Genomic DNA, 18303 nt, shown 5'->3' with positions numbered 1-18303 from the left:
CAACCCCAGCCCTCTGCAGAGTAATACATGCTCCATACCGTCACACTGTCTCTCCAGTTCCCTTTTTGGGAGCTTAAAAGAGATAGGGTTTCACATAGTTCAGGCTGGCCTTGAACCTACTACCTAACCATGTAAATGAGGTTGGCCTTGAACCCCTGACCCACTTATCCTATTGCCTTTTCATATTAAGTGCTAGGATTACAAGTGTGTGCTACATACCTAGCTCAGATACCTACATTTTATGAATTGCACAGCAGTTCTCAACCTGGTATTGTGACCTCTTTGGTGAACCTCTATCTCCAAAAATATTTACATTATTATTCATAACAGTATCAAAATTATAATTAAGAAGTAGCAACAAAAATAATTTTATGGTTGGGGGTCACTACAACATGAGGAACTGCATTAAAATGTCACAGCTTTAGAAGGGTTATGAACCACTGAATTACAGGACTGTGCTGTTGGTTTTGAAAACTGAGTTACAAAACTGATACAGTCCAATAGTGGCTAAGACTGCCCTGACTCTGTGAGTATGCACTGTTCACCTTAGGAAGGAGTGAGGTGATGTCAGCCCAACACAGTCAGCTGTTTGAAATTTGTCTGTGGTTGTTTGTAGGGGGAGCAAGGAGTGCCTGGAGAGCCTGGGCTGTTCGGATTTCTTGGTCCAAAGGTAAAAACACAAGCCCATGTCAGAGAAGATTTTAGATCATTCTGTTATCAACTTAAGGTTTTAGAATATTTTAAATAATCAAACAATGTAACTTTTGAAAGAGACAGGTGTGATCCTATAAATATTTTAAAACAGGTTGTGTAGTATTAAGTAGTATATTTTCAAACCATTGTCATTAATTACTTGAAGTACAGTTACACTTATATTTGAGAAGCAATTCTTTGGAAAGTGAATGATAATAAGAGTTTCAAAACTCATGAGATCATCTGCTTTTGTAGCTCTGTAGTGCTTTTTCCTTTGTTTTGTAACTTCTTTTGTAAAAACAGCCAGTGCTTGTCTAGGGCAAGCCCAGCCACATCAGGGGACACAATTAAGGGAGAGACAGTATTTTGCTGCTATAATGAAATGCAGATTCAGGTCTTGCTAGGTGACTAAACTGTTTATCCTGGAATGCTCCATTAGATACTAATGTTCAAAGTCTACCTAAGAAACTTAGTGACTTGAGTGATATTTACTTTATGGCCACACAGTAGAATTTTGCTACAGTTAATCTTTTTGCTTTTGTTATAGCTTTGTCCATTCATTGTTTTCTCCTGAGTGTAGGTGAGAGGCCAGATGCCTGTTAGTTCTTCCTGAAGGCCTTGGCTGACTCACTTCTCTAGCCAGTCAGCTATCTTTACTTCCCTGATGAATGTGCCCATGGCCTTCTAACCTTTGCTTAATGCTAGGAAGTGTTGTTATTTCCAAGAAAACTAAATGAATGGATGATTTCAGGGGGATCCTGGAGATCGAGGGTACCCAGGACCACCGGGCATTTTGGTAACTCCCTCTCCTCCACTCAAAGGTTTGTGTTCAATTTAATTCTTCCATAATTTATACAGAGATGGACTAGATGGGTCCAGTATTCCTGTAGCATGCACAGCAGGGAAGATTAAAACATGAATATCCATATTTAGTTACTTTTCTCATTGCTGTGACAAAATACCCAAGAGAAATGTGAGGGGGGGGTTCTTTGAGGTCAGGGTTTCAGGATGCTGGGGAAGGTGTGGTCCATACACTCTGGGGTGGAACAGATTTGGACAGAGGTTTGCTTGGGACAGCCATACTGGGAAGCTAGCAGATACTAACTGGAACCAGGCGCAGGATGTGTACAACTTTCAAAGTTCCTTCCCATTATAATTTTAAAAAGCAGCTCGAGGGAAAAGACACCATGAGACAGAGTTCAAGCAGAGGGGTATTTTTATTAGGAGAAAAGAATCATAATGGGGGGAAAGGGGAGGGGGAGAATGGCCTCTGGGGACAGGAGCAGTAGGAGAGAGGAAAGACAGGCAGAGAGAGAGAGAGAGAGAGAGAGAGAGAGAGACAGAGAGAGAGAGAGAGAGAGAGACAGAGAGAAAGAGATACAGAAGAACAGACAGAGGGAAAGAAAGAGAGAGAGGGATGAGAGGTGGGCAGGGCCTCTTTGAAAGGGAACATAGTGAATAGGCACAGGTGGTGGTCTTAGTGGCAGCAGCTAAGGGTGTATCCTGTTAGAACTCCAAAGGCAGGCCAGTACACATGCCTAAATACTAACACTTCCCTATTGCCTTACTTCCACCATCTTGACCTCACCTCTTCAAGACTCTATATAACCTCCAAAACCAGTGGCACCAACTGGCACTGGAATGGTCAAAGTCATGAGGGACATTCCAGCTTCAAGTCATAACAGTTACTGTGACTATGTGATGTTCAATGTGCAGGGAAAACTTTGCACCCTGGTTCATGTCCCATTGGCATAAGACATCAAATTTTATTTCAGAATGTAAATATGTGGTGGGTTTTTTATTATTTAAACTTTAAGAAAATAGTTTTTCTTTAACTGTTGAAAAAAATGTGTGAGGTTATTTGACTAACATCTACAAGATGCCTGTGAAAGGAGAAGCCTAAATCAGTCAGAGAACTCTGCTCAAGTCTTATGTATCTGCAGAGGAGAGACAGCTGGAAAAGACTCAGCTTGATATATCCCATTTAAAATGTGTCAAGAAACTGCAAAATGTCCTACTTACATGTTACCAAGCCTCACAGACTCCTGAGTTTCAAGACATGTATGAATATTTGTCTTATTACATCTATTGTTGCCTTTGTCAGGTCCTCCAGGGGACCCAGGACCCCCTGGCCGCCATGGAGAAATTGGAGACATTGGACTACCAGGTCCTCCTGGGCCCCCAGGACTCCCAGGGGAAACTTGTGCAGGTATTAATCTACCGTATGGTACAGTGGATTTCCTATATCATATCCATACCAGTTTAATTCCATACATCCTTAATTCTGGCTGATGTGGAAGTTGCCTTAAGAGTATTTAATTGCTGAAACCCACAGAAACAACTGACCTGAACATGGGGGACTCTTGCTCCCCAGACTGATAGCTGGGATACCAGCATGGGACTGATCCAGACCCCAGGAACATGGATTTCATTGAGGAAATCTTGGAAATCTACAGGACCTCCTGTAGTAGTTCAGTACTTATCCCTAGCATAGGTGTGGACTTTGAGATCCCATTCCACATAGAGGAATACTCCCTGAGCCAAGACACACAGGGGTAGGCCTAGGCCCTATCCCAAAGGGTATGATAGACTCTGATAACACCCTATGGAAGGCCTCACCATCCAGGGGGAGTAGAAAGGATATGTGATAGGTAGGGTTTTAGTTGGGGGGGGTAGGGGCGGACAGGAGGGAGAAGGGAGCTAGGATTGTCATGTAAAACAATCTTGTTTCTAATTCAAATAAAAAAATCTGAAAAAAAAGAGTATTTAAGAAAGACAGGCCTAGAATTGTAAACACTGTATTATAGCAACAGCCCTGGGTTTCTAGTGTCCCCAAATTCAAGTCAATCAGGGGGAGTGATATAGGTTCCTTTACACACACACACACACACACACACACACACACACACACACACACACACACACACACACACATTTATATAATGCTATATCATATATTATATATCATATATATCATATAATATATGATATACATTATATATTTTTTCTCAGCCAACCAGAGCTGTTGGAGGAGTATATTTGTGTGACAGGCCTTCCATCAGATTTCCACTTGCAGAGAAGATTTGAAACTTCTGCCAGAGCTAAAGTATTTACTGAGTTGTACTACCATTCTGGTAGATTCTTCCAGCTCACATGTACTCATAAGACCCCATCCATCTACCCAGGTCTCAGTAGTCTATGTGAGATGTACAAATAAACATAATGATTTAAAAAACCTTTTACTTAAAGTGAAGGGCTCCTCCTGCCCCACCCCAAAGAAAAAGAGAATTGAGGAAATGGCAGCCCACATGACCTTTGACAGAAGCCTAGGGAAGAGTCTTGCTGCCATAGGACCAAGGGCCCCTCTGGGAGCTCTGCTGCTCAATATTCCAGTAAGATAGGGACTAGGAGTTGGAAGCCTATTTGTAATCTGTGAACCCAGGAGAACAGATGAAACCTAGCAGGAAAAAAAAATCTTGAGTAAATATTTTGCCCAGCCTGTGTCTCTTTGTACTTACTGAGGAAGTTTGGTGAGCTACTCAGCCACTGACTGCCAAGTTCCTGTTCACTTCTCCCCAAGCCCAGCTTCTTTCTCCTGACACCAGCAATGTCAACAAGATTTTTGTGGTGCAGTCAGTCTTTGGAGGCTGCAGTATGAGTTTAATTGACCCAGGATTATATAAATAAGAAAGAATACTCTCTTGGTCAGAAACCATTGGACTCTGGCTTTAGCTTTCTCCTTTGGGGCTTGTTTATAATGAAATCATACCTCCAGTGGATTGAAATAAAAACCCAGTGGGAGCAACATATTCAAATACAAAGGAAGGCTCTAAATTTCTTTTAAAAATAGTTAATCCTAGCCAGGCATTGGTGGCACACACCTTTAATCCCAGCACTCGGGAGGCAGAGGCAGGTGGATCTCTATGAGTTCAAGGCCAGCCTGGTCTACAGAGTGAGTGCCAGGACAGGCTACAAAGCAATACAGAGAAATCCTGTCTCAAAAACAAAATAAAACAAACCAAAAATAGTTATTCCTGTTCTGGGAAGATGGCTCACTCAGTAATTGCTTCCCACACAACCATGGGGACCTGAGTTCAATCTATGAGCTCTTACTACTACTATGGATTCCATCTGTGCCGGCTATGAAATAGGCATACACAATGAAGAGATCCCTGTAATCCAGCAGATGAAAACATTAATCACACACACAGTCATTATTTGTGCATGCGTGCCAAGAAGAAAAATGTAAAGATATCTCCTGCATACATGATTGAGAGCACATATTTTATCCACTAGATGTGCCAATAGGTTTGTTTGAATTAATTCTGTGAGTTAATGGGATGGAAAGATTGAAGAATACAATACTTTCAAATAGGTGAAGTAGTCTGTGCCAATAAACTTAATGTGGAGAAGTAAGAAAACGCAATCACCCAGATCTGTATGCCTCCACTTGTAGCTCTTCCTTTCAATGACAGTGATGCATTTTGGCATATGGGATTGTCAAGTTTCACGTGGTTTTTATTTATTTATTTTCATGGGAATGTGTGAGTGTGCATGCCATGGAGTACTGATGTTCTCAGAGGCCAGAAGAGGATGTTGGATACCTGGATCTGGAGTTGGGGGTATTTGTGAGTCACCTGATACGGGTGCTGGAAACTGAACTGTGGTCCCTGGAAGAGCAGCAAGTGCTCTTAACCAAAACTTTCCATTGACCTAAAATTGTGTCCATGTGAAGCATACAACTCGATGTTCTGCACACAGCAAGGTGCTCACCACTGTCTAGTGGAATATCACACCAGCCATGCCTGCATCATCAGAATTGGTTTGTGTGCATGTGTGCCTGAATAAGAATTTTTATTTAACTCTTTCCTCTTAGCAACTTCAAGTATAAATTGTGTCTTGTCAACTGCCCTCTTCATACTGTACATTGGACCTCCAGAATTTATTCATCCCCCCAAAAAAACTTTGTCCTCTTGATCAATTTCTCCATACTCCTTCTCCCCAACAATGGCCACTCTACTCTTCCTTCTATGAGTTGGGCTGTTAGAGTCCACTTGTGAGTGAGGTCTCCAGCTCTAGCCATTTCCCTTTAAATGTGCTGATCTGTGGTTTCTGTAGAAGCATTATTCTTGAGAACACGTGTAATTTCTATTCTTAATATTTCTTGCAGACACGGTGGGACCTCCTGGACCATCAGGGATTCCTGGTCCCCCAGGATTTCCAGGGGAAGCTGGTGTTTCTAGAAGACTTGACTGTACCCCAGGAAAACCAGGGAATCCAGGACCACCTGGCCTGCCTGGAGCACCAGGACCACAGGGACCCCCTGGATCAGATGGTAAAATATTCCTCATCTATCTTTATTAGCTCTTACGCAAAAGTTCATTATTTACACGTTCATTCAGAAAGTAGTACAGTTTTCTAAATACCTAAAAACTTGTATAACAGTTCCTAAGTCAAATTGGTAATAGTAAACTATTTTTATAAATATGGAAAATGACATTGAGCTATCAATTAAAATATGTGCAATTTATTAGTTGTGAGTTTAAGTGTGAAAGATAGCATTTCATAATTTGATAGATTTTTGTTTCATCAACATGGTTTTTATTTTTATTGGACTTATATGTGAGCTTGGTTTAAAAATTGAGCTATTCTACAGAGCCTGCTATGCAGAAAAGCAATGCCAGGCTTTGTCTTTTTCTGTTCCTTCCTCCTCAGAGACAGCTGTTTCCATACACATAGCTGGATCTTTTAGTATTTGTCTCTGTACTGTCATCCAGCACACTTGTATTTCTATTACTGAAGTTTTTACTTTGTTCATTGGCTTTTGACTTCTTACAGAATTAACCATAGTTCACCACATCCCATTCTATATGTACACATTTTCCATCCCCATTGACTACTGAAAGTGATATAGTCATAACTGGGTTTATAGAAATATTTGATTTCCATGGAATGTTTTATAAGTGCTATATACCAGCTCAGTCTGTAATGATACATTTACTATTTACAGAAACAGTTGGTAAATTGTCTTTTGTGAATGTGTGTGTGTCCATGTTTGATTGACTTTCAATGTAGCTATTTAAAATTAACCTCAATCCTCCCCGAGTTTTTATCTGTCATTATGACACTGTTAACTCATTAAATAGCATAAAGTATTACCTCCAGACAAATGTTTCCTAGAGCTTTTTTTTACTTTATTCAAATTAGTAAGGGTGCACTTTTGATTTATTGCTGAGATTCTTGGAGTTTTTCTTTCACAGTTATGTTTTAAAATCTTTTTAGTATCTAATACCATTTAAACACACTATTGTAGAAATATTGATTGGGCCAGAGAGATTACTCATTGGTTAAGAACACTGACTGCTCTTCCAGAGGACCCAGGTTTGATTCCTAGAAATAATGATAAGAAAAATGTACATGTTCATATGTGATTGATCTCTTTGTTGTCCTTTCCCTCTTCCTCCTTCTCTGCTGAGCCCTTCCTCCTGCAATGATCTCCCTCCCTTTTCCACATCTCATATGCTCCAGTGCCCTCCCATGCCTTCAGTATAGGCCTCTTTCCCTCTCTTATAACCTCTTTCTATTCTCTTGGATCCTCTCCTCACTTTCTCCCACTTAAATACACATATTTAACCTTTGAAATCTAGGGTCCACATGTGTTCTTCTTAGTCTGGGTTGCCTCAGTATTACATTTTCTATTTCTACCCATTTTACTGACAGTTTAATAATTTCATTGTTCTTAAACATAGAATAAAATTCCATTGTATACATAAACAATATGTTCATGGTCCATTTATGTGTTGATGGACATCTAGGCTGATTCTGTTTTGTTGCAACTGTGAAAAGAGCAGTGTAAACATGAATGATCATTCAGTGTTACTCCCTCTGCATCTCTCTTGCTCTTTACTTTCCACTAGTTAGATATTTTTCCAATTGTTTACTCACACACTAGGCTTCCAGAGAAAGATTATCGATAAGAGAATAAAGCTGAGGATCACACTTATCTGAAAATACCTTTGCTCAACTGGGTTGTCTGTTGAATAGTTTAGCTGAGTATAAAAAAAAACTGAACTGGAAATCTTTCTTCTCAGGATCATTTCTAGCCTCCAGTGAGACCACTGAAAACATCTACACTGTCTGGTCATATGTTTGAAATCTATTTCCATTTTTGGAAGCTTTTTTGAAATTTTCTTCCACCTCATCTTCCAGCTCTTACTGAATTTATAGATTTTTTGGCTGCCATATTATTGTGTATATTTTTATTTATGAGTTTAGTTTATGCTGTTGTTCTCTTTCAGTGGTTGGTTTTTTTTTTTTTTTTTTTGCAGCAGGTTGTTCATTTATCCAGTGTAAAATAGTGCCCCCTCTCTACTGTCTTAATTATGTCTTTTTTTTTTACATTGTTTTCCTTGAAACTTTGTTTCCTCCATTTTTGAAGGGCTGTTTTATCTTCCGCAAAACATTTTTTGAGAGGGGTCTTCCCATCTAAATATTTCATTACCAAATCATTGTTTTGAGCCTCATTGTCATTCTACCCCCTTAAACTCCAGGGGAGATTCTGGTGTGAAATCTTCATTTTAATTTTTTCATTTCTTGTTTCCCTTGTCATTTCCATTGGTGATTTATCTCAGTATCGTTAAGGTCTTCTGGATTTTTTAACCTTCTATTGTTGTTGTTTTACTGTCTTTTATCCTACTGGAACACTGGCAAAATGTAGAGTGTATCATTTGCAGTTTATCTGTCATCTTTAACCAGATGTGCCAAAATTTTTCCTTTTGCAAGTCATTATTTGTGTTTTCTTCATAATCTGGTAATCCGTAGATGAAGGGTAAAAGATAATAATTCTGACTCTAGCTTTTGTTGTTTGCGATTTATTTTGCTTTGGTATTTGTTGTTGTCATCTATTATCTTATTCCACAGCCCAGTAAACTAGGACTGGCATTAAGGGTGTTTTTGTCAATGGTTATGGTAGTGGAAACATGTTATGAAAATTGCATGGTCTGTATGTGCAGAGAGAAAGAGAGAATGAGGGGAGAGGGGGACGGGAGGGGGAGACAGAGAGAGGGAGAGGAAGAGGAGGATGGGAAATCATGAAATACAACATGGCATGAGATAGGAGACAGAAGAAGAGACTTAGTGAACCACACTGGTGCCGTCCACCGGACTTTAACTAAAATCATGTGATCTGTCTGCCATCCTCTTGCCTCCAAACAGTTATATATTGCCACCCTGGGTGCGCTGGACCAATGGGGGAAAAGGGAAAAATGGGTCCCCCAGGAAGAAGTGGAGCCAAAGGAGAAAAAGGCAAGTGGGCGCCTAAGGTGGAATGCGTGCCTTACGGCCACAGATGGAGGACCGGGCAAGGGTATCTATTAGAGGGGCAACCTGGCATGTCAGTCAAGTTTATTCTTCACCTTTGTTACTTCCCATGAGGACTGCATGCCAGTGGGTGTTCTGGTGTGAATAAGTCACCACAACTCAAGTTCTTCTGTCAGGCAAGAGCTTCTTACACTTTATCACTCATGACCCATCTTCACCTGAGAAGTTTTGTGCAGCTTGGGCTGTATGGGTATATATAATAGGTATACAAATCAAACCTGTACTGATAACAAGTAATCAAGAATTTTTAAAAATAATTCTTCAGCGCATGTAAGTACTATTTATTAAATTTAGAAGCAAGTTCGCATACTCATGAGACAAAGGTGTTTATATTTATGGAAAGAATTAAATCTTGCATGAATGTTTAATGCTGCAGGATATAGACCATCTTCAATGCTTTTTTAGAGTGAGATGATATCTTGATTTTATAATCAATGCTAAGAACATTGCTTTGCATTAATACAAAGCCTAAAACAACAGAAGTACATATAAGTTCATTTTAGGAAATTCTATCCTAATCCCAAGCCAAAATTTGTAACAACTATTTTTTAAGTCATGTCAGAAACTCCAAAGAAATTTTAAACATTGTTTTCTGGACTGGCTAAAGCCCATGGCTCTGTCCTAACCCCACCCAACTCTAACTTGTCAGGGCCTTTTGAACAACTGAGTCAGACAGATAAAAGTATAAACACAAATCAATTTGACTTTCCCAAGCTTTATTTTTCATACTGAAAGTCCTGATCATTGGGGAATGTTTTGTATTGAATTAGCAATTGTAATGTTCCACCTCAATCAATAATCCCTTCTGCATTGTAGTTCCTTGATTATTCAGGGTCATGCCATAATTAATTTATCTATATATTTTGTGTAATTTATTTAATTTCGTTTCCTCAGTAACAGATTTTTTAAAAAAAAAAAAAACTTTCCATTATTCACCAGAATTTTAGGTTAGGCTTGGGTGAGTTTAAGGCACAAAAGGTGATTTATTTGGAAATTGTGTGCGTGTCCATTGGCAATAGACCATGCCACAGATGCATCCACCCCATGCCCAGGGCTTCATTTCAGCCCTCGTGTAACATGCTCTCACCCCACATAGACAATGCTGTCTACCCCTCTACCATGCTCCATGCTTGACTCTAGCCCCAGTCACATTGTCTCATCCTGCATAGGCCATGCCACAGACTCCAGCCCCCTACACGCTGCAGCCAGCCTCTTACCACATGGTCTCGTTCCACATAGCCCATGCTACAGACCCCATCCTGTCACACACTGCATTCCAGTCACATGTCACACAGTCTCTGTTTTCTGTGAGATGAACTGTGCAGTGCAGATCTTCTCCTTTTCTGGTCACACTATCTTTTGTGGTAAAAAGCTTACTGGGGATTTTGTCAGGAGCTATGTCAAAGCTGACTTTCTACTTCTGCCTAGGAAATGAGGGACTCTGTACCTGTCCACATGGTCCCATGGGACCCCCTGGCCCTCCAGGACTTCCTGGAAGACAAGGAAGTAAAGGAGACTTAGGGCTTCCTGGCTGGCCTGGAGAGAAGGGTGATCCAGGCCAGCCTGGTGCTGAAGGACCTCCGGGGCCACCAGTAAGTAACTCCTCCTGATCATAATCTCTTCAGTTAAACAAGACAGACGCAGAGAGAATTTAGTGTGTCCCTTTCTAACTTAATGTGTGATATATATTTTGTGTTTTGAACCTATAAACATTGTAATGACTAAATGACTTAATGACTTCCTTGTATCTATCCATTCGTTTATTTAACTAATTACCATTTATTAAGTGTCTACTATATACCAGACATGATTCTAATTTTATAGGGTCTTAAGAGCCACTATGTGGGTGCTGCTAGCCAAACGTATATTCCCTGCAAAAGCAGCAAGTGTTCTTAAGCACTGAACTCCTTAATTGTAGTAAACTGCTAAGATAAAAGGGGCAGTGAGACATTTCTGCTAAGATACAGACTTTACAAAGACTTTCAGCACCAAGAACTTAGGGTTTTATACACTAGAACCATCCTGAAAGGTGAGAAATGGGTAAAATGAAGAGTTCTAAGCCAAGACCTCTAAACAAGAGCTTTAGAGGTGAGAAGAAGGCATAGGACAGACAAGAATATCAATGGCCTTTTCCCTATAAGAATTAACCTAATGCACTGCTCTTAATTTTTTCTTCACCAAGGGAAAACCTGGTGCCTTGGGGCCTCCTGGCCACAAAGGGGCAAAGGGTGACATGGTCACATCAACAGTGAAAGGTGAGCATGACTGATCACTTAGCCCTCTGACACTTTATGAATGATCTATGGTCATCCACTTGCATTGATTTCCCCAGTGACTGCAGATCAATTGTATATAATTTAGGATTGTTGAGATTGCCCAAAGAGCATCTTCTGCCCTTCATAGAAGGTGTGGTTATTGAGTACCGAATCTCCTGCCTCTTATTTGAGAACATGAATGTCCCTTTAGTGACATACACGGATCTTCATTGTGATAAACTTGAGTTTGGAGCAAAATTCCCCTTTGACTTGCCTCTGCTTGCTCACTGTGCTATAGTGTCCTCTATTAGTCAATAGCATTCATATGACAAGTAACAGATGCCTATCTTGAAGTCATTTAGGGAAATCATATAATTTATTGTCCTACTAGACAGAACATGAAAATCTAGGAGCAGGGTTCACATTGGAACAAACAGATCTACAGCCTTGCATGGCATCATGAAGCTCTCTTGGTATCCTTTATGTCTCAGTGGTTCATGTCTATTTGTTCCCACATGCCTGTCTTCGTCTGGGCTATGTGCCCCAGGAATACCGTGCATAAGTCCTTGAAATCAGAGATGCTCTGTCAACTGTAGGTAGAGGAATAACTTCTGAAAGGACAGTAGAGTTGGGGCAATAATCTTACTGTGAACTCTCCCATCCACCAAGACCAGGAATAAAAAGTTACATGCACTGTCACTAAGGCAGGAAGTTCCCATGACATCCCTCCACAGATCACCTCTTTGCTAAAATAGGAAAAGGAAAATTTCCCAAATAAAGAGAGCCAGTAGTTTTGTAACTGCCACTCTTCCCTTTGTTTTTATAATGGTTTGGGTGACTTTGGGCAACTGAGTCACTCAGGGAATTTGACCAATCCTCCCAGAGTGAAACTCCATTACACTTAATCTGAGTCCTTTCCTTTCTTCTTTTTCACTCCCCATGTATGAGAACTTACAGGTCTTTTGCCTCCTTTTCCCAGGGCAAAAAGGAGAAAGAGGACATGGTGGGCCACCAGGATTTCCCGGGCCACATGGACAAGATGGTCAGGATGGACGAGCTGGAGAGAGAGGGGATCCTGGACCCCAAGTATGTGCAGTTCTGCTGTAGAATTTCATTTTCTGATATGTTCATACAAGCAAAGCAGGCAACTATAGGTCAGACTCACATGCAATAGGAATAAACATTCATTGTATTTTTACCCAAAGACATGGGGGATGATGGAGCCTATCTGGGTATCTTCTCATAAAGACGTAAGAAGTCAATTTCATACAAAAACCTTACTTGAGTTTCTCATTTGTGTGTGGACCTGCCACATCACTTGTTTATATGTTATATCTGCTGTTAATGGTTCTGCATACAAGTTCTTATTCTGTACCTAAGGTATAACACAATTTCTGTATTTGAGGCACATCATATACATCCATATCACATATATGTATGTAAATATGCAAAGTATGAATATAAAATATCAGGAAAATCTAAATCGATTCTTTTAAGTCACACTTACTTCAGAGCTACTGTCTTTTGAAATCTGGGCTTTTAAACATGCAAACTTCTTTGAGTTTATAGGCTTTGGAAGATCAATAAGAGGTGTGTGACCTAACATTTCCAGGGTGACCACAAGGATGCGATCCCAGGAGAGAGAGGGCTTCCCGGACTGCCAGGTCCTCCAGGGAAAGCAGGACCTGTGGGGCCTCCAGGACTGGGATTTCCAGGCCCACCAGGAGAGAGAGGCCAACCAGGAGAGCCGGGGCGTCCAGGCATGAGGGGCTTTGATGGCATGAAGGGGCAGAAAGGTAACTTTGAGTATTTGTATGATAGTTTATTAATTGAAATCATAAAGGGAATTTTTGTTGGGCAGGCTGGCTAAATGGATTCCATCCAGGTGCTGTGGACATCTTGCAGGTTGTATGGCAACTATTGTATAACCAATATTTAGAACAAGTCCCCCAAATGCTACTCTCCTTGTTGCTATATTTGTTGTCACATCTAAACTGCTTTTTTTTAATTTCTCCCTATCAACAGAGTCCCACTGTATTTAAGTCACTCATATGGATTCAAAGCATAGATTTTTAGACTTTTTTGAGATAACATGATATATTTGAATAAAAGACACACTAGTAGTTCATTTAAAAATTTATTGTCCATGAAAACACACTTGTAAGCATTTTAGGGAGAGGAAAAATGATGACATTTTAAACATATTTGACAGCTATATGAACTTCAAAAAATTACTTCCAAGGTTATGGTTTATTTAAAAATATTTTTTTCTTTTGTAACATGTATTACACCTTACCTATACGGTTAACTGTGAAGTTTGGGGATAAAATACTGGTTTTGGCTCATTTTGACAACATATTAAAAGCAACTACCTTTATATTTGATAAGAAGCAAGTTTGTGGTATGTGACTTAGAAAAATGTAGTATTATTTTTCTTTATGTCTCACGCACTTTTCAGTTTGAAAGCACATGATGTAACAAACCATGAGTTATTGTTATAAAAGTAAAAGTTTAGGTTTTAGTAGAACATGAGGACTCAGAGGCACAAGCTTTGAGTTTCTTTGCCAATTATGCTGGGGATGACAGTACCTTCATCGCTGAGTCACTGGAAAAATGACACAATCTATCTTAAGAACCTGCCCCATAGAAATCTCATTTTGGTGAGATTTGGTTAATGATGGTGGCCATCATTAACACCACCACAACCTCTTCATCAGTGTCCAAACCAAGAGCAAAATTAGCTGAACTCAGTGCCAAGTCCCATGGCTTCTTCATGGCCTGTCAACATTTTCTATCCATTCCACTGGCATCTGTGGGCTTACAAACTCTCATTGATATTAATAATTTACACTCTCCCAGGTTATTAGACCAGATACTTCTTAGACTCAGTGCTTTTCTCATACTGCTTGTAACTGCTCTGACAGCTGAGATGTGGGTTTAAGGAGAGATCTGGAAAGCTGGTCCAACGATGCCCCGACAGTTCTCTTCCTGGGCACGCCAATGCACTGTGTGGGATAGCTTCAAAGAATTGTCACAGGGACTCACAGTGCATTCAGTGGTGCTCGGTTATCTGAATGTCACTCTTCTTTTTCTCCCCAGGCGACACTGTTTTTTATAATGTAACCTACCCAGGGAATCCAGGCCCTCCAGGTTTTGATGGACCTCCAGGTATCGCCAGTGCAACATTCTTGTCCTCCACACTTTCCAGAGAAAAAGAAACAAAATGAAAAAGAACAAAGACGATAGATAAGCTCGCATCAAGTCCTCCCAGCCAGAGTACTTCTGAAATTAGTGTAAGGTCTTGAGGGTCAGGAGGAGACCAGGAGAAATGTTACAGTCAATAGTTCCTGCGCCTCCCCCCACCCCCGGGTTTGAGTTCTTCCTATGGGCTTTTCTAGACTCTGCACAACACGATTTACCTTGGCTTGATCACCTGTCAGTTAACATGTCTGCTCTTGAGAATTTGAAAGCTATATCTTTTATCTCTCCCTATGTCCAGGAGTGGGAAATGCCACCTACCTGGAGACTGTATCTTCCAAGGGGGACAGATTCTGACTAGACAGAGCCTGAAAGTGCTCCTGTAGCAACCTCCCTGAATACAGGTCCATGCAGCTATCCTATTGGAGTCAATCCCTTGTGTTTAGCTGAATCAAACCACAAATCCATGTTTATGTCTTTAAAGTTGATTTTAACTTTAAACTGTCGGTACCAGGATTGTTAGTAAACATGGCCTTTCTTGTCCTACACAAGGATAGAACTGAATAACAAGAATAACGCCTGTTATTCCCATGCTATAGACCCATGTGGTTGTACCTCCTCCAAACCTCACAATTCAGAAGTTATGTTAGCTGTGCTAACAGGAGGAAATTGGAGACTTAAGGTAGAATCTTGATTATTTATAGTAGTAGGTACTCTATCTATGCTTTGTATAATTTAGAGCTCCTTTTGTACTTTGTCAGCAGGGTGGGCTCTGGTCACCACCTTGTCCTTCTAAAGAACAGGCTAGGCCCATGGTTTTGTGTTCCAGGTCTTCCATGAAAGACACAAAAATTTATGTGAATGGTGGTGCATGCATGAAAAGCTCTCAGGGGGAATTCCTCATAGTACAGGTTGTGAGAAAATACCCTGAAACACTTACCTGGAACAATGGCTACAGAATGTTTGTGTAAACTATGATGGATAACAGTTTTATGTCCATAAAATTGACATACTCCAGAAGATAATTAACCCAGACATTCCAAAATCCCTTTTTTGTTGTTCCTATCTAGTTTGTTTCTGTGCAATTGAATCTTTGCTTTATTTTTTTTCTTGCTTAGGTCTGAAGGGGTTTCCAGGCCCCCCTGGTGCTCCAGGTGTGAGATGTCCAGAAGGGCAGAAAGGCCAACAGGGCAGACCAGGAAGGCCTGGAGTTCCAGGTCCACCTGGTGAGTGAAGGCTTTCTCTCCACTTTGGGAGCATTTGCACCAGGAATTTTTATATATTCCTTAAGATGAGCACCCTTAAGGGGATGACAGAAGATGTGGAGATACCGGAGGAGATCTGGACATATTGGAGGAGCGGTTCTTGGGGGGGGGGAGGGGTGAGATAGATCTCAGATGTGCTGTGACATCTTGTAGATGAACAGAATTCTGTGCAGCTGAGACTGCTTCCAGAGGGAACCTCAGCTGCTGGCAGTCACACGTTCACTGTGTGCTTGAATCCACTCAATCCAGAGCAGGGGCTGCCAGAGGAGGAAAGTGGCTAGGAGGCTGTCATAGGGGCACTCACCTGTAATCCCAGCACTCCAGATGTGGAGGCAGGAGAATCACCTTGAGTTTTAGGCCATCCTGAGATATGTACAATAGTCCAGGGCAGCTTCGGCTATAGAGCGAGACCCTGTCTCAAAAATATGAACAAATAAATGTTAAAAAAATTTTAAGGGGGATGGCAGGATGTTTCAGTCAGTAAAATTTGCTTGCCCCCAAGTCTGATGACTAGAGTTCTATCCCTGGAATTCTCATAAGTTGTCCTCTGACCTCCATGTGTGCACCTGCCTGCCTCCACAAATAAACAAATAAATTTAACTTTTAATGTATTTTTTATTCATTTTATATACCAACTACAGTTCCCCCTACCCCCATCTCCCTCCAGCCTACCCCCATCCACTCCTCAGAAAGGGTAAGGCCTCCCATAGGGAGTCAACAAAAGCCTGGCACATTCACTTGAGGCAGGACCAATCCCCCCCCACACCTCCGCATCAAGGCTCAGCAAGGTATCCCACCATATGGATTGGGCTTCATAAAGGCAGCTCATGCACTAGGGATAGATCCTGGTTCCACTGCCAGGGATCCCCCAAACAGACCAGGCTACAACACTGTGGCCTACATGCAGAGGGTCTAGTTTGGTCCCATGTGGTCACCCCAGCTGTCAGTCTGGAGTCTATGAGCTCCCACAAGTTCAGGACTTGTGGGTTTCCATCATGATCTTGACACACACACACCCTTATATAATCCCTCCTCCCTCTCTTCGACTGGACTTCTGTAGCTTGGCCTGGTGTTTGGATGAAAATCTCTTCATCTGCTTCCATCAGTTACTTGATAAAGATTCTGTCTTAAAAGACAAAACAGCAACAATAAATGGCAGTTGGTGTCACTTACAGACTGGCAAAAGAATATTACCTATTGATTCTCTAAAGTCATAGAAATGTTACCTGTTAAGTACCTCTGAAGCATGCCCATGGTTTTCAGCCAAAGTATTGTCCTTATATTATTGGTCCTGTTCAGACATATAACAGCAGTTTTGTTATTGTTGTCAAATAGGTTTTCGTGGTGACATGGGAGATCCAGGAATTGGAGGTGAAAAGGGGACCTCCCCTATAGGACCCCCGGGTCCACCTGGGTCTCCTGGAATGGATGGTCAGAGAGGAATCCCAGGAGACCCTGCATTTGGTGACCCAGGACCCCCTGGAGAAAGGGGTCTTCCAGGAGCTCCAGGCATGAAAGGACACAAAGGTTACCCAGGATGCCCAGGGGCTGAAGGTATGAAGTCTTTGCTTTGTCTTTGTTCAGGATGTCTGCTCAGCTTTGGCCTGATCCAGAAAGAATGTTTATTCTATAGTACTTGGGGCAGCAAGTCCATGTACATTTCATGATTACAAATAGGCACTGGTCACATCAGATAAACCTGCACCCACTGTTTCCGGTGCCCTTTACTGCTTACTTGCAAATGCAGGGCCACAGTGGCTTAGTTCACTCAGCTCTATCCAGGTTATGTGTTTTCTCTAAAAGCCACCAACAGCAAGGGTTGAGTAACTTGTCACTGCTAGTGCCAAACTGAAGCAGTTAGCCAGACTGTGTGAGGTCTAGCCACTCAGGGCCTTGATAGTGAGGCTTGGGGTTTAGCAGGCTCCAAGGGAGTCCAATAGAAATTTGATAGGCTAACTGATAATACCTCCCACCAAATGTGAATTCATGCAGCATTCATTGGGTATATCGTATATATCTGGGTGTAAATCTGTGGCAGAGGTGGAGGATGATAGATTGAAGAAAGCCTATGATCTCTTGCTTGCCTAGGTAACCTGCTTGTCATTCATAAGCATATCAGGCAGCTCCCTTAGCAAGGCATGGTTTACACACTCAGTTGGAGCTGTCTCTATGATATGAAAATCCATATCCAATTCTGAGTTTTAGCTCTTGGAGCCCAGAGTCAGAATCAAGTCGTTTATTTCTGGAATTGACATGCATGAGTGAGGTCATAGGCCATCTATACAGTGTTAACCCATGAATGTCCCTAATGCGTCTTCATTTCAGGTCCACCTGGCATCCCTGGATCTCCAGGTCTCAAAGGTCCTAAAGGCAGAGAAGGAAGTCCCGGGTTTCCAGGGATCCCAGGGCCCCCTGGCCACTCCTGTGAAAGAGGTGTTCCAGGGATCCCAGGACAACCAGGACTTCCTGGAGCTCCTGGTAGTCCAGGTAAGTGCCAGCAGGGTGTCAAAACT

General features: G+C 41.4%; 1 protein-coding gene across 1 annotated transcript in view; it reads left to right on the top strand.

Annotated features, from left to right (window-relative positions):
• Positions 1 to 18303, top strand: part of LOC100756006 (collagen alpha-4(IV) chain) — a 94320-nt gene that overhangs the window by 38079 nt on the left and 37938 nt on the right. The window contains exons 16-28 of the mRNA XM_035439257.1: positions 617 to 670; positions 1445 to 1514; positions 2798 to 2902; positions 5864 to 6028; positions 8908 to 8997; positions 10501 to 10664; positions 11255 to 11327; positions 12307 to 12413; positions 12940 to 13123; positions 14427 to 14495; positions 15644 to 15751; positions 17126 to 17344; positions 18116 to 18277. Of these exons, the coding sequence (XP_035295148.1) occupies positions 617 to 670; positions 1445 to 1514; positions 2798 to 2902; positions 5864 to 6028; positions 8908 to 8997; positions 10501 to 10664; positions 11255 to 11327; positions 12307 to 12413; positions 12940 to 13123; positions 14427 to 14495; positions 15644 to 15751; positions 17126 to 17344; positions 18116 to 18277 (1570 nt within the window). The remainder of the gene's footprint in view (positions 1 to 616; positions 671 to 1444; positions 1515 to 2797; positions 2903 to 5863; positions 6029 to 8907; positions 8998 to 10500; positions 10665 to 11254; positions 11328 to 12306; positions 12414 to 12939; positions 13124 to 14426; positions 14496 to 15643; positions 15752 to 17125; positions 17345 to 18115; positions 18278 to 18303) is intronic.

The sequence above is a fragment of the Cricetulus griseus genome, chromosome 2 (assembly GCF_003668045.3).
Source record: "Cricetulus griseus strain 17A/GY chromosome 2, alternate assembly CriGri-PICRH-1.0, whole genome shotgun sequence".
Classification (NCBI taxonomy): domain Eukaryota; kingdom Metazoa; phylum Chordata; class Mammalia; order Rodentia; family Cricetidae; genus Cricetulus; species Cricetulus griseus.
This window is presented reverse-complemented; position numbering and strand designations above follow the sequence as displayed.